The following is a 16,276-nucleotide window of genomic DNA, read 5'->3' as shown; positions in this document are numbered from 1 at the left end:
AGAAACAAAGAAGGAAACAAGGAAAGAAAGGAAGGATGAAAGAAAGAAAGAAACAAACAAACAAAGATGGAAGGAAAGAAAGGAAGAAAGATGGAAACATGGAAAGAGGAAAAGAAAGAAAGAAAGAAAGAAAGAAAGAAAGAAAGATTGTAAAGAAGGTTGTAAAACAGAATCCAGTGAAAAGGAGAAAAGGGAAGAATATCAGTAACTTCACACGTTTACACACAGGGGACATGTTTTAATCATTTAAACTTTAAATCATTCTGAATAAAAAGCTTTCACTTTCACAAAGCTGGAATTACAGCACAAAATATTTAATAATAATACCGAAGTTTTTTTTTTTTTTTTTTTTTTTTTAAATCACTGTTGGTGTAAAAGACTCTGGGATGTTGTAATAAAAAAATAATAATAATAATAATAATAATAATGTAAAAACATCTGCTGATGTGAGTGCGCATGCGCAGCGTGCAGAAGGGGGCGGGGCTTTGAGTAAATTGAGTGCGTCGCGCGGTGTGGAATCCGAGCTAAAGTTGTCGAGCTCGGCGCGCGGACAGGCAGCGGCTCAGTGCAGGCGCTCACACCGACATGGAGTAAAGGCGAGCCGGGGAGAGAGCGGGACACACACCGGGCCCTGGGGGAGAGACGCCGCTGCTGCTGCTGCTGCTGCATCATCACGGCTCTCTCGGTGCATCCCAAAGCGACTCGTTGACGGATACTGAGCGCGATGTAGCGGGATTAATGGCACCTGGATTCCTTCACTGTGTGTGAGAAAGCAGCAGAAGGCGAGTCGGCCAGTCGGCGCAGGGATCGGCGGTGCGTCCATCATGCTGTGGCCGCTGGTGGCGCACTTCCTGTCGGCTGTCGCGCTGTGGCGCCCCGCTGTAGCGCAGTACTCCAGCGACGAGTGCAGCTGGAGGGGAAGGTGGGGATTATTTACACAACAATGCACAAAATGCATAAATTATTTCATACAAATAAGTCTTTCAAAATCATTTGTATAATAATAATAATAATAATAATAACAAAAACCTACTACTATTATTATTAGTAGTAGTAGGAGTAGTAGTAGTAGTATTTATAATTTATACAATTTATTTATTTGTAATGCAAATCTGTCTTTTTTAATATTTACATCATATTTATTTTTAGATTGCATTTCTAATCAAATTTATATTTACAGATCTAAATCATAGTTATATACATAAACATGCCACATTTATTATAGTCCTATATTATATTTCAACAAGTTATATTTCAGTAATAATAATAATGATAATAATAATAATAATAATAATAATATATTGATTATATAGATAATGTGATGATGTGTAAAGTGGATTCTGTAATGTTAGGGATCTGTTCTGGTCTCTTCTGGTCCTTAATTTGCATTATTTGCAATTTGGCAAAGTCTTCTTTTCCTCCTTCCCCAGTGATTTAACCCTTTACACACCTGCTTTAACATTCAGTAACTACTACAGATTAATAAGTATCGTGTTTATTGTGTTCATCACTGATACAGATGATTTAGTTTTACTGAATTGAATTGTTTTTCTCTTTTTTTCTGTTTAAAATGATAAACCGCTTTAACCCTCCTGGTGTATTCTGCTGGAGTTATTCCTTTTAAAGCATATTATTCAGAACAACACATGAATCAGTAGCTGTGGTGAAGCTGTACGGTTGTGAGAGCGAGGCTCGTGGAGGTCACGTTACGTGTAACGTTAACTGTAACCTGTAACACAGAGATGATGTTATTTGCTCCATGTGAAGTGAAAAGACCCAGCAGGAAGGAAGTACAACTGAACAACTTTTTTTTTTATTGCTTTGTTTTTATTGAGCTGTAGATGATTGACGAGGCGTGACATCGTAATGGATTATATCCAATAAACGGACGTGATAGTGACATTTGATTAGTTGTGTAGCATTAATGCATTAAAATGCGGCTTTTTTATTGTCTCTTTGGTCTTGTTGCTGACTTCAATGAATCCATATTCTGAAAATAAAATAAATAATAAGTACAGCATGAGAAGAAGGAAAAAAAAGAAAAACCCACCCGTGAGCGTGGAGTCGTTTTCAGCACCGGGGTCAGTAATGTGGTGCTGATCAGCCGGGCCGTACGCCAGTCGCTCATTACCGAGCTCGGTCTCTTGACGTGACTCTCTTGATTAAAGAGTTGCCGCTCGGGGACTCTGTGTTGCACATGTGCCACGTTACTGTTTCAGTCTCAGTGGCTGAATCGGACCTGGACCTGGGCTCAGAGTGAGGCAGATGGTTCCGAGCTGAAAGTGAGCCATGGGTTCGGAGAGAGCGAGAGAGAGCAAGAGAGAGAGAGAGCAAGAGAGAGCGAGAGAGTGAGAGAGCGTTGCATTGCTGAAGCAGTTAAGAGGCTCCTCTTTTTTTTCTTCTTCTTCTGTTTTTTTTTTTTTTTTTTTTCTTGGCAGGCCGGGGGGCTTCCAGGCTCTTTGAGGAGTCTGAAAGCGAGGGGAGGAGTGGTGCGTGACCTGCATTTGCACTTGCATGCTCTGGAGACGCGGCTACTGTTTCAGCGCTCGCCCCGTGCGCCGGTGGCTTGTGCGTCCCCGGGATTCATTGACTTGAGTTTCAAAAATCCGAGCCGCAGCCGTGCGCCAGTCTCCGAGATTGCCAAAGAGTCGGTGGGAAAATGGGAACGACAAAAAAAAAAACTATATGAGAAAAAAATTGATGGTGTCATTCACAATTTGGCAGCAAAAATGTTAAATCACGTTTAAAGAATCTGCTAGAATGTTGTTTAAAGGGGCCGTATGTAATTTTTAAAAGTGCTTGTAGACCTGTAATAATCATATCGTTTTAGGAATAGCATCGATGTTCAGGTTTTCCATTTAATTAATTTGAATAGTTTCTTTAATTCTGGCTTCTGATTGGTCTGGACATTGACCCAATGGACGTAATTAACGTGACATTGATTTTAGATGACATTTGGATTCACGTCGTAGTTCAGGGTGTGAGATCATTTCACAAGTTGTTTAAAGTGGCAGTCTGTAATTTTTGAAAGTGCTTAAAAAACAGCTGTTAATAATCATAATATTTTATAAGTGCCTTCAAAAAGCCTCTGATTTGCAGTATTGCCGTGCGACATGTTTGGCTAGTTTCTTAATTTCAGGCTTGTGTTTATATTTTTCTGGTCCGGAAATAGAGTAAAGCAACATAACCGCTGAGTTATGTTACAGATTTTCGATGACATAAAGTTGTGTTACAGCATTTTCAAGGCATGACATCAGAAGACCATGACAACGTTTCGACTCGCATCACAGTTCATGGTGTGATGCCACAATTGAGCGGAAATTTCTAGAATATTACTTAAAGGTGCAGTGTGTAATATTTAAGTGTTACCTTGTCGATGATTCCATTGCAGCTGCTAATCAGCTCGAAGGCAGCCGAGGGTGCTAAAGATTACGTAGTGCTCCTTTAAAATGCTTTTTTTCTGAACGCTATGGAAATATCTTTCTACATTTCTTCGTCTACAGGGACGTGCTGCACCTTCGAGTACCTTCTTTTTCCCTGCCGTAACATAGCGTAACATTACGGTATAACGTAATATATCGCCCCACCACTACGCTTAGTTTAGGAGTTCAGGAGTAGCCGCACGTGATCGGTCACGCGGTAGCGCTACGCGGACAGCCGTAACACCTCGTGCCAGCGGATATGAAGTTATTAAGTTATTAAATGCATTCTCTGAGCCGCAGAGACAATCCTCTGGCGTTAGATTCGGCTTTGGACTCGGACTGCTCTTCGAGATTAATCTGAACCTCTGGAGTTTCCTTTGAAGCCGAGTGTTTCATAAAAAAAAAAAAAAAAAAAACACCAAAGTGAAGCTGACAGTATTTTCCGACCGCCGTCAGAGTGGAGGACGAGCCAGTTAAAGAAAACGTCTGCTCAGGAATCCAGTCGGAATTGTTATCCTTCGATTGCACACTCAGCACACTCGAACTCCATGTCTGTCTCTGTTAACCGGAATCATGGGATTGCTCTCTCTCTCTCTCTCTCTCTCTCTCTCTCTCTCTGTCTCTCTCTTTCCCTGAAAAAGGCCACATGCTATGCTTCTTAAAATTTGTTTTTTTTTATATTTATATGAGATCTTGGAAGACATCACAAGACTCAAGGGCTGCATTTGCATCGTGTTCCTTGATGCACAATTCCGATATTCCGATATTTTGGCACAAATGCGTTTGTCTGTTTACACATCCGTAAAGTCTTCCTCGGAAGTCGGCGAACGAGCTGGGAGGTGGTGATTACGACATGGTGTGTGTTCAAGTGGTTTTGGTCAGGGGGAAAGAAAAGGATGACGTGAGAAAACTTCTTTGCTTTGTATTTTTTTGTTTACGTAGCATCAACGACAAGAAGTTTATGTAGCTTTATGCTATTGACACGCCCCTCCCCCACACGCTGGAAAGTCAGAGCAGTTCCCGAGCTGTAATTACGACGTTGTGGTGGTGTTCACGTGCGCTCGTCTCATAATCACGATATTACCGATAGCACCTGAAGGCAGCGTAAGACCCGACGCTTATTTTATTCCTGTGTTTGAAAACAGTAACTTTTTACCAGTAGCATCATCATGTTAAAAGGACACGACTCCAAACTGTAGGAGAGATCTCTTATTTTTCTTAGAGTTTCTTCCAAATATGTTAAGAGGTTGTCAAATCATCACGAGTTATAATGATGCAACAATGAAGAGGAAAAGCCTCCAACCTCAGCCTCATGGGAAATGTGGTGGAGTGATGGAATGGAGTGATGATGGATGATGAGTGTGAAATTTTCAAAAGCACGTTTACCACGTTTGGCACGTTTACTCATCACATAACAATGAAAATAACTTCAGAAAGACGCAGAAATTCGGTTTCGATGCGACCAAAGATCATGCATCAGATGCGCTTTGGATTTATAACCTCGTGAACCAAAAAAAAAAAAAAAAAATCCAACCCAAGCTGTTTACACATGCACTCCGATATCCGATCTGTGTCGGAATTCACTGTATTTGCTAACAAATGCCTTAAAGCGGGTTATGTTGGATTTTTGGAGAACCGAGTGAACAGCATCAGATGATAAACGTTAGGTTTTGGCCTTCAGATCTAATTTCACCGTGACTGTCCAACTCCACTGTGTCTCATACTAGAGGAGGGGAGAGCGATATGACAAACATATCACATCACGATGCTTGACGATATTTCTACGATACACTGTATATATCACGGAGAAACTGCCGGCGAAGCTTTAAAGAAGGAATCTGTAACTTTGAGTTTGATGTTTCTATTTAATATCTATGAAAAATAAGTAACTCTATAAATAAGCAATAGTAAAATAAACTATGTAAAAATTTTCCGTTTATTTTTTTTTTTGTGAATATTTAACATCAGTAGTTTGTAATTGTTCATTTTATTTATTTATTAATTACTTCTTAAATTTGACTATTTTTCTAAAAATCATAGGACACCGTTGATATCTCAGAGAAGTGTATTGTGGCATAAATTATCACGATATTAATTTCATCATATTGCACAGCACTGATTTATACTGTGTGAAATAATTGATTTCTTGTTGTAGAAGGTAAATAAAAATATCACTCATAGTTTTTTTTTTTTTTTTTTTTTTTTTTTTAAAGTGGCGCTGGTGAAATATCGTGATATTTTAATCTGACCCGCTCTTCCCCCCCTCGCAGTGGTTTGACCCACGAAGGACACGCGCGTGACGTGGAGCAGGTGTACCTCCGCTGCTCTCAGGGCTCTCTCGAGTGGCTGTACCCCACGGGCGCCATCATTGTCAACCTGCGGCCCAACATGGCGTCTCCGGCCGCCGCCCACCTCTCCGTGTGCATCAAACCGTCCCGTGAATCGAGCGGCACGCACATCTACCTGGAGCGGATGGGTAAACTGCGCCTGCTGCTCCGCGAGTCCCAGCAAGCCGACGGCAAAGTGCACTGCTTCGGCATCCACGAAGGGGCGCTGTTCATCGAAGCCGTGCCTCAGAGAGACATCAGCCGGAGGATCACGGCCTTCCAGTACGAGCTGGTCAACCACAGGCCCGGGGCCGATCCTCAGTCACTGACAGGTAAAGACAGAGTTCTTTTTGTCTTTCCAATATAAAAGAAAAACAGTCTGGGCTTCATAGAGCTTCATAGAGCTACATAGTACCATTGGGTTATGACACTTTGAGGACATGACCTAACAATGTTACAACAACTGACTTTAAGAGTCACTGATCGAGTGTTTTTTTTTTTTTTTGTCTTTGCAATGTAAAAAAAAACCATTAAGACCTATACCTACCTTCATAAGCCATTAAGACCTATACCTACCTTCATAAGCCATTAAGACCTATACCTACCTTCATAAGCCATTAAGACCTATACCTACCTTCATAAGCCATTAAGACCTATACCTACCTTCATAAGCCATTAAGACATATACCTACCTTCATAAGCCATTAAGACCTATACCTACCTTCATAAGCCATTAAGACCTATACCTACCTTCATAAGCCCTTAAGACCTATACCTACCTTCATAAGCCATTAAGACATATACCTACCTTCATAAGCCATTAAGACCTATACCTACCTTCATAAGCCATTAAGACCTATACCTACCTTCATAAGCCCTTAAGACCTATACCTACCTTCATAAGCCATTAAGACCTATACCTACCTTCATAAGCCCATCACGACAACTGACACAAGTCTGCAGAAACATCTATTAAAGCGTAATCCAACAGGCATCACCTGTCATAAAGACTTCTGTTGGTAATTTTGATTTCATGTGATTTTTGTCGACATAAAATTGTGTCATGACACTTTCAGGGCAAGACGTTAGAACATTGTAGATGTTTCTGCAGCATACGCAACCTAATTTTTTTCCCCCGATCTATTAAAGCTTTTAATTTTTTTGGACATTTTAGCTGTGGGTTCAAAACATTTTCTATCATATTAACAGCAGGTTTAATAAACTTTCACGTTAATTGAAATTGTTTACACACGTTTTATATATAAGACAACAATAAACAGCAATTATGACATTTATTTTCTGAGTGAAACAGGATAGCCGGGTGTCAAATGATGTAAATCTAAACACAATATTACTGGTTACTATTAGGTAGTTAGTTAGTTGGTTAGTTAGAGAATTTTGTCATGAATGGTGTATAATATGACCATGAAGAAAAAAAAACTCAGTTTTGTTGCTCTTTAGATTAAATCCATGCTATCTCTAGTCAGGTTTAAAACGTACGATGTTGCAGTCAAACATCGTAAAGGAATTCTTTGGCCCTGAGTTCAAATCGCTTGTCTTAGAACGCATAATGCGACGTGCTCACATTATCGCTGTCTGATTCAGCACGACCAGAGATAGCTGATGATAAAGATCTGCGCATGAGCACTGCTACAACTACGACTACGACTACGACGCTCACCTAAAATCTACGGAAAGATGGCGTAGAAATTACGACAGCTACAGATACGCTAGTGGGGATACGAAATGCAAACGAAACATGCTAATGGACAAAAACAGGTTTCTGCGTGAGCCGATTTCCGGATCACGCTGACTGATGACGTAAACACAACGTAGTCATTTTCGTAACTCTTTAATCACAGGTCTATCGTTAGAGGATCTTCATCATATAATCTGACATGGAGAACACGCGATATCACACATTCTGTTGTAGATATCGGATGACATTTTAATGAGATTTCATACAGCCTGATGAGTAATAAGATTAAAATGCTGTTGTTGTTGTTTTTCTGCTGCTGTGGTTTTGTGGTTAAAGATGATTAATGTGATTAGTGTGTTTGTTTTGACAGAGTATATATTTTTCTCATCTAGTAACTGGAACCTCAGAGTATGAGTAATGGATATGATCCACGCTCACTAACAGACATTTAAACAGCGTGGGGTTTGTTTTGCTAATGACGCGGTGCGGGTCGGGGGTCCTCGCTGAGGCGCCGTGGGTCGTCGCATGCCGATACGTGCTGAAGAGCTCGCCTTATTTTTAAATCGGGGCTTTTCCTGCTGTCGTGCTGCGTACCTGTCAGGCTTCACACGGAGAGGATGTGCGGCAGCTTTATTTTTCCTGCTCCAATCAAAGCAAATATGTGGTGGGTTTTAGCGTGCGCTTTGTTCTCGCCGTGCGTTCGGGGAGGTCGGTGTGTCAAACTGGAACTGATGAGCGGAGAGACTTAGTGGAGAATGTGGAAAGCAGCAGTTTGGAGAGTTTGCGTGTGGTGTAATGAGGGCAGTGTGTCACTGTGGAAGGGTTTAAAGAGGATTCAGGTTGCACTGGCCACGTGTTACGCATCAGGCTGATCACAGGACCAACGTAACTCGTCACATCTGGTGTCTTTAGGTGCTGTTTCTCTTCCTCAGTTATTAAACATGACACTTAACTGTACTTTAGTGGCTTCTGTAGACTTGCTATCTCTGCTTGCTCTCAGAGGTGTTGTTTACAGTCTTTACCAGGTAACCAGGGCCGTGCGTGTGTGTGTGTGTGTGTGTGTGTGTGTACACACTACAGATTCTGAATGCTGTTGAATAACTGTGGCTGCGTACTGTCAGGCCAGTTTGTCCAAAACACACTTTGCCATCACCTTAATTTAGTCCAGTTTTGGCCCAGGTGTTATCTGCTTTTATTTAATTTAATCTGGTTTAACTGCAGTATTGCTTAAAATAAAAAGGCCCAGTTCGTTGGCCAGCTCTGCTTGAGTCCGTGTGCTTGAAAGCTGACCCAGGATCCAGTCTTGCGATGTAAAGTGACCTGTTTTTCTTTCTGCAGTCGCACTGTTGTCTTTCCTCACCTCTCGAGCCCCTAACCTGCTGTGCGGGGCCCGAGTCGTGGAACCGGTCCCACTCCAGATGTGCGGAGGATATTTTATCCTCATCGTTTTTGTTCTGACTCTCCTCGTCGTCCTCTGAAGTGGTCTCGATGCAGAGCAGAGCGGAGCAGAGCTCACAAAAAAGCTTCAGTCCATTAGAGAGGAATGCGGTGGCGCGCAGATGTTGCGGTGCTGCCGTCTTCCCCCCGCCGCCCTGTGAAGTGGTTTAGCCCGCGTAGCTGACTCAGATCCTCGTCCATTCCTGCGGTTCCTTTTCAAGACGCCACGGCGGCGAGCGCTCCAGATCAGGAGATCAAAGCTCGTAGGGCTGTTGTTTAAATGCACGTCTTGGATGACCTCTGACCCCGCCGGTGCTGCTGCACTGTGCCTCGGGTTGCAACAGCGACTGACCCTTGGCTTGCCGTTGCTCCGGGCCGGACACGTCCTGCCTGAAATAACCCCGGCATAAAGATAGGAAGCTATTTCCATTTCTTATAGCTCACTTTGCTCTGCTGACAGGCATTGAGCAGCAATGAAGAGCAAAAATCTCTCTCTTCTCCTCTCTCTCTCTGATTTACGAGCCCGGTTTCTGTCATCGTAAACTCATTAAGCCATGCCCCGAGTTCCTCCCCTCCTCCACATGTTGTTTGTAATGCCTACATCTGCACCTTCCCCTTTGCCCACCTGCACCAACAAAATGTGTTTTTGGCTGGGAATGGAGGAGCTCCACATTCAACCACAGATTTGTGCTGCTTTTGCTGACACAGCAGGCTTTAGACGCACATCCTGGTCTGTACTAAAGCAAAAAAACCCACAAAAAACTCGTAAACCCATCCCATCAGGTACTCGAGCCTGAGTTTAGAGCCAGGTTTGTACGATTTTCAGCCCAATTTTGCTGTCTTGGACAAAAAAACACACATGGAAAAAGAATTCTTTGGTTGTGAGTGGAGATGCCATTGCAACCAAAGACATAGAGGATAAAGATCTGACAGTATGAGAAAATTTTATTAAGATTTCAAACTGAGAGAAGCTACAACGCTCATCTAAAATCCACCAATAGAATGACAGCATTGTCCTCATGCGAAAATCTCCTTATTACCTTAAACTCACTGAAGTACGTTTGTGTTTATAGCCCATTTTCTGCACGATGATTAATGATGTAATCACAATGTAGCGATTTTCTTTTTTTTTTCTAGAGGATCTTCATTGTATGATCTGACATCGAGAACATGTTATCGCACAATCTGTTATAGAATTCGCTGGTATTTGTCTTTCTCCGTATCTGATCTGGAGTCGGTGTTGGGTTTCAGTGTGGTGTTTGGGTACCAGGTGGTGTCAGTGCCTGAAGGATCCACGTGTTCCTCCATGTTCTCCTCTTGCCTTCCCATTTCCTCATCTGTAGGTGGATTGTTTACGCTAAATTGCCTCTATATTGCAGTGTCTCGGTGTCTCGTCCAAGGCGTAAAGCTATAATTGGCACCAGATCAGCTTCAAGTGGTTATGTATGGGGGGGGGTGATGTGGCAAAAAAAAAAAAAAGCTCTGTAACAGTAATCTCGACATTTTGAATGGCAGCACGGTATTACACCACGTGGAGGCTGAAAGTGACGCTCAACTTGTGCATCGAGTCGAGGAACTGACTTGAGAAGCCACAAAATGGCGTAATAGTGGTGTCGGTTGTTGTTGTGGCTTTTGTGTGATGGTTTTTTTCTTGACTGTGGTACAAACCTCTTTAGCAGTCACCACATTGGACAATGAAAGAATGCAGAACTTATTTTTCACATGCGTATTTTTCATTTTCGATCATTAAAAACAACCATAAATCGTTACGTTCCTGAAATACTTTATCTCGATGTGACAGATTTTGCACACAACATGCCTCCATTCGTCCACTTCTTTTTCTCTTTCTGATTCATAAAATCAAAAATGTCCTCAGGTCTGAGTTTGTCCGTTTTCAAATTCTCTAGCTAGCTTAGCTAATTTCTAACGTACACACTAGCTCACACGCTCTAGCCTCCGCCTTTACGTTTCACCGCCCAGTTGGTTTAAACTTGATTCACATTGTTATTGAACTGTTTTGTGGCTTTTCGTTGAAAACCTTACTTTAAAGAAATCAGGACATCTGTGCATCGATGCCGAGACGTTTAAAAACAGAATCGAGATGTATATAAGAATCCATTTTTCTTTTTTTTCTTTTTTTCCGGTCTTTTACATATTATTTTTGAGTGAGATAGACATGTTGAATACATTAACCTCCTAACTCCAGTGCTCGAGTGAAGCAGGTCTTATTAGCTGTTTCTCTCTCTCTCTCTCTCTGTGTCTGTGTGTGTGTGTGTGTGTGTGTGTGTGTGTGTGTGTGTGTGCGCAACATCAAGATATGAGCACTTAAAGATTAACTTGATGGAACTGTTGATTGGATGGTATTTGCATTTGTTTCTCACCTCTCTCTCTCTCTCTCTCTCTCTCTCTCTCTCTCTCTCTCTCTCCGCAGCCCCGTGTCAGCCCTGCACTGACGCCGAGCTGCTCCTGTCCGTCTGTACGAGTGACTTCGGTAAGCGGCGCTTCCTCACAACGTCCCGAATAAAATATTAAAAACAACCTGAGCAATAAAGCAGACTGAGAGTAATAATTTAGCCACGAACACGGCACAACCTGAGCATCCGATTAATTGTGCGTTAATTAAATTAAATTCATCATCGCATTTAGTGCACTTTTTCACTCTATATTATAATCCTGTATTCCATTTTAATTCTTTTTTTTTTTTACTAGATGTAAAAATGTATTATCTTAACATCTTAACAGTTTAGATACATCTAATGACTAAAATTAGACACTTTACACACACTACATATTTCTGTTTTACACGTTTCTGACGCATAAGTACACCTGCTTTTAATAAACCACTCATCTAGAGCCCTGTAAGGAATAAAACACTGTGTGTGTCATGCTGTTATAGGAAAATAATCAGTGATGAGAAGCAGCATTACTGTGACCTTCCTAAAGTTGATGATTTTTAGCCTTTAACATCACGTCCTGTAGTGTTTTATTCCTCTTATACCGCAGCAATCTGTCAGTAATTACAATTTGTGTTTATTAAAGTATGACCAATTACCTTTATCCGTTAAGAGATATGTTTAATGCTTTGGAATGTCTGTGAAACAACATATCACTTACGTTATAGCAGCTAGAAGCAGTCGTTCCTTCACTTTCTCTTGAAGTTGATAAGACAAAAAAATCCTCTGTCCTGAAGATGTCAGAAAACTTACAGCTTTACCACTTGTCTTACATATCAACGATTACACAGGTTTATGTGGAGCGTCCACCGTACACGTCCCTGTGAATGAGCTGTTACTATAGAAACGATAACGTATTATAACGAGCGCATTAATGTAAACCTGCGCTGCTGTCAGAGCTGCTGTTACAGAAAATTAATCAACACCTTCCGACCAATCAGAATGAAGAATGTGGTGTAAACTGTTTTAATAGACGTTTATGTTTTGTTAACATTGTGTGTGTGTGTGTGTGTGTAGTGGGGCGTGGCAGCATCCTCGGCGTGGAGGAGGAGGAGGATCAGACGTCGGTGGGCGTCACTCTGTCCCGCGTGTACAGGCAGAAGAGCGAGGTGTTCACGCAGACCGGCGGAAGGGTGAAGATCTGGACGGGGAAACTCCTGATGCCGCACGAGTGCGGAGTGAAACCCGGCGAGGGCGACTTCCTCTTCACTGGCACGGTGCGGTTCGGCCAGGCCTGGCTCGGCTGTGCGCCGAGATACACGGACTTCCTCAGGACGTACCAGGAAGCGGAGACACGGGGGACCAACCCCTGTCACGTAGACACGAACTGAGCGTCACGTCACACAGCCTCCCTGTCTCACTGTTTCGTATCGGATGTATCCGGCTAAACCTTCAAAAAAAATCGGACTCTTTCCCGAGAGCGGATTTATATAAAGTGTATAAATAAACCCGAGGTTCTGATTAAAATTTGACAGTCAACGATGTAGCACACGCCTGTGTTTAAATGTGTAAAAAAAAATGTGAAAACATTGTGCGATGGAAGTCTGTTGCTTTTGTAAAAAGCTTGTTTGTACAGTTTTTAATTTTTTTTTTTTTTTGCAGTTGTGTCTTATGACAAAAAAAAAAAACATTAAAGAAAAAAACCCTGCTTTTTGTTTTATTTTATTTTCATAATTTTTTATTGTAAAGAAGTGCGATTCTTTGCCTGCACTATGCCTCCAGGTGGTTCAATTACAAATTTCAAAAGATTAAAAAGAAAAAGAAAAAAATATTTTTCTGAGGAATTGGAGTTTTTTTTTGTTCCGCACATGAACACAGCTGCACCGTATCGTTTTCATATAAACTCTGGGTGCAAGCGTGTGTGTGTGTGTGTGCGTGTGTGTGTGTGTGTGTGTTTACATGAGCGCTGTGCAAATCTCCATCCCATCCCTCGTTCATTCAAGGCCACTGCACAGTGAAATCCCCCAGTGATGATAATTCTCCTAGTTTCTATTTTTCTTATTAATTTCCATGATCTCATTTTTCACGACTACATCCTGCGTGTTTACACTGAACATCCACGTTACTGAGAAAAAATAAACAAGTCATCCATCATGTCAGTGTTTCACATTACACACTTTTCTCATGGTTTCCTTATGTTTAGTTTGTGTGAGCACTTTTATTGTTTAAAAAAAAAAAAAAAACGTGGGCGAGAGAAATATTTGCCCACGTTATGATGTCATGATGGAACAGAAAAACCAGAGTTATTACTTACACCTCGTGTCTGATGATGACAGATCTTTTATTTCTATAACACATTTCTTAAACTCGACGTCACTTGACAAGATGACAGAGAAATTAGAGCCCTTGAAAGTATCCTCAAAAGTAAGTGCACCCCTCATAGACTCGCATTGATTTTCACCTCTTTTAGAGCTCTTTTTCTTTAAGCTATATTTTTTGAAACTTAAAATCACACTATCCCAATGACCTGTAGTTTCATAGACTGTGTTAACCCTTTTTTTTTTTAACCAGAAAAATTGCTGAGAATTTGCAGAGCTCCATCTCACACAATGTGCACACTGTAACCATAACAACGCTTTTCCCAGTCCTAGCTAGTATCGGCTAACTAGGCTAACAGCACATAAACCGGCATTACACTAGCACGTGACCAGACACTTGTGTCGCTTGTACTTTGTCTCTGTAGCAACATCTACTGTTATCTCTTGTGGGTGTGGCCTGTCTAGCTTTTTTTTTTTGTTCAAAATGTACAAAGAGCTAACAGCCCACTGTACAATTTATACAAATCTCTTTTGTATAAAATGTATTTAAGTTTGATTGGTTTTGTACTAGCTTTGTTAGAGCTAACTGCACTAGCTACGTACACTCACCAGAGGAATCAATGATCTCTGCTACTTCCTTTCCAAGCTTTATTTTTCATCATAGTGTCTCTATACACATTTCATGAGAGGTCGTATATGACAGGATAAGATGTCTAACAGTATAAGGGAACTAACTACAGGAAGGAAATAAAGCCAGTTGTTTGGATTTAACGCTTTCCCCTGTCATACCTAAATTACACAGAATTGAGAAAATCCCGACTCTTTCGTTTATACATCTGATGCATAAACAGATATAGGATAGTTAGCTGTGTTTGTAAAGAAAAAACATTCACACACAGTAGCCAGAGCAACCTGAAACTTTTTTTTTCATGTTACGTACACAAGTTTAGTCAGCGGCCATTTCCGTGGCTCTGTTGATCCGTTTCTGGTTTATGTCTCTCACTATTGAAGCTGAAAAGAGTCTGGTCTTGTGTGATTGAAAATACCGACCCAGAAGCGACACCAAGATGGCCGCCGAGTGGACAGACTTTACCAGAAGGCCTTTGAGTGACCTCAGTAATGAAGATCCCAGAGTTCAGTTCAGTTCAGTTCAGGGTGGGAGACAGAAGACGGTCACTGTTCCAGATTCAGAGGGTGGAGGAATGTGCCGGATGAACGCCACTGGCATCACAGCTGCGATATTTGGCCACAGATGATCAGTGCGACTTTCCCACATGTGTGGTGTCACGCCAGCTGTTCCTGTATTATACACGCCGTAGTAAGGAGCTGCGGACAGATCCATTTGTTTCACGAGGTTATGAATAACAATTACGTCTGAAGTGACTAAGCTGCTCAGTTTGTCCTCTTTCTGTCTGTCTGTCTCTCTCTCTCTCTCTCTCTCTCTCTCTGTGCAACACCAAATCCTTTCTATAACATTTTTCCAAAGTAATGAATATGTGGTTCTGTTTAAAACCGCAGTTTTTTTCTCTCAGTGTGGTTTAATTTAGTTTAATTTACACATGTAAGATGAGGAGAGGAAAAACTAAAGTGTCATTGTGTTATTTTGGGATTGAATGTGGTATTTCAGAACAAAAGAGGAACAAATTACAACAGACAAAGTTAGTTTGGACCCACAAATTAAAGACGTTTAACAGAAAACTGAAAAATTCCTGTTACTTCATATTCGCTTTAATCACATTAAAAATACCACCATTAAAAATCCATTGCTGCTTTTTTGTGGGTTTTTTCAAGTTCAGTTTACAAGCTGTGACACAACATTGAAACTTACTGCAGCTGTAGATTCAACACTTTATCAGTAGCTTTGTTGCTACTTCAGCGTCTAATGTTATCCCTGTTCAAGTTTCTCCATCGTGGAAAAGCAGCTCCTAGTTTTTACTTTTGTTTAAAGTCTTCACTTTTGAAACAGCTCCTTTTTTCTTCCCACAACTGTTTATTCTTGAATTGAAATTCAGGTTGTGCTTCACTGATTTACACAACAGACAATAGCATTCGAGAAAACTTTCTTATTCTGTATCCATAATACTGAAGGACATGTACAAAAGCACTGAAACACCGATTTTGAATTCAGGAGCACTAAACTTTTATGAGGAAAATTACAACCAATAAATGCCCCAAAGGCTATGAATAGGCCAAGTTAAACAAGTGAAATTTTAAATCTGGAGATTGTCCATGATACTGTTATTTATTTTTTTTTTTTCTGTATGAAGTACTTGCTTCATGTAAAAGGCTAAGACGTGGCTTTACATTTTAAATTTCAGTAAGATGCAAGAATTTGGTTTCAGCTCTCAGCACACGTTCAGGTCTGGTTTTTCTTTCTCTGAGAAAATGTTTTTGACAGTACCAAAGTTACTCGCAGCTCGCAAGTAGGAACCGAAAGACCCACAAATGATCAGGAGAATTGGGGTAAGCTGGCCAAACATAAACAGATATATACATTTGCTTTGCTTAGACCAATTCTCATGATCATAAGACTTTCTTGCACTTGTTTCTGCTCAGATGATGGAAACTAAGCTCTACAGTCTCCGACTCGAACTTGGATTGGATTCACTTCTAAATTAATCTTGGTTCAGAGCACTCTGCCAAGAGAGCGATATTAAAAATATAAATGTTTACAGAGCAA

General features: G+C 41.1%; 1 protein-coding gene across 1 annotated transcript; it reads left to right on the top strand.

Annotated features, from left to right (window-relative positions):
- The first annotated feature begins 495 nt into the window (after positions 1 to 495).
- On the top strand, positions 496 to 13,124 carry metrnla (meteorin like, glial cell differentiation regulator a). The gene is made up of 4 exons (XM_026946094.3): positions 496 to 922; positions 5,693 to 6,081; positions 11,317 to 11,376; positions 12,356 to 13,124. Exons 1-4 carry the CDS (start codon positions 825 to 827, stop codon positions 12,667 to 12,669), a joined length of 861 nt encoding a protein of 286 aa, XP_026801895.1. The 5' UTR covers positions 496 to 824; the 3' UTR covers positions 12,670 to 13,124.
- The last annotated feature ends 3,152 nt before the right edge of the window (positions 13,125 to 16,276 follow it).

The sequence above is a fragment of the Pangasianodon hypophthalmus genome, chromosome 23 (genome assembly GCF_027358585.1).
Source record: "Pangasianodon hypophthalmus isolate fPanHyp1 chromosome 23, fPanHyp1.pri, whole genome shotgun sequence".
NCBI classification, from domain to species: Eukaryota; Metazoa; Chordata; class Actinopteri; order Siluriformes; family Pangasiidae; genus Pangasianodon; species Pangasianodon hypophthalmus.
The sequence above is the reverse complement of the archived record's forward strand: the minus strand, read 5'-3'. Positions and strand labels throughout refer to the sequence as shown.

What these genes read in the sequence shown, in the direction of transcription:
- metrnla (XM_026946094.3), top strand. Translation starts at nt 825, where the DNA reads ATGCTGTGGCCGCTGGTGGCGCACTTCCTGTCGGCTGTCGCGCTGTGG. An exon ending in GAGTGCAGCTGGAGGGGAAG is followed by an intron (nt 923 to 5,692) that starts GTGGGGATTATT and finishes CCCCCCTCGCAG; the next exon opens with TGGTTTGACCCACGAAGGAC. An exon ending in CGATCCTCAGTCACTGACAG is followed by an intron (nt 6,082 to 11,316) that starts GTAAAGACAGAG and finishes CTCTCTCCGCAG; the next exon opens with CCCCGTGTCAGCCCTGCACT.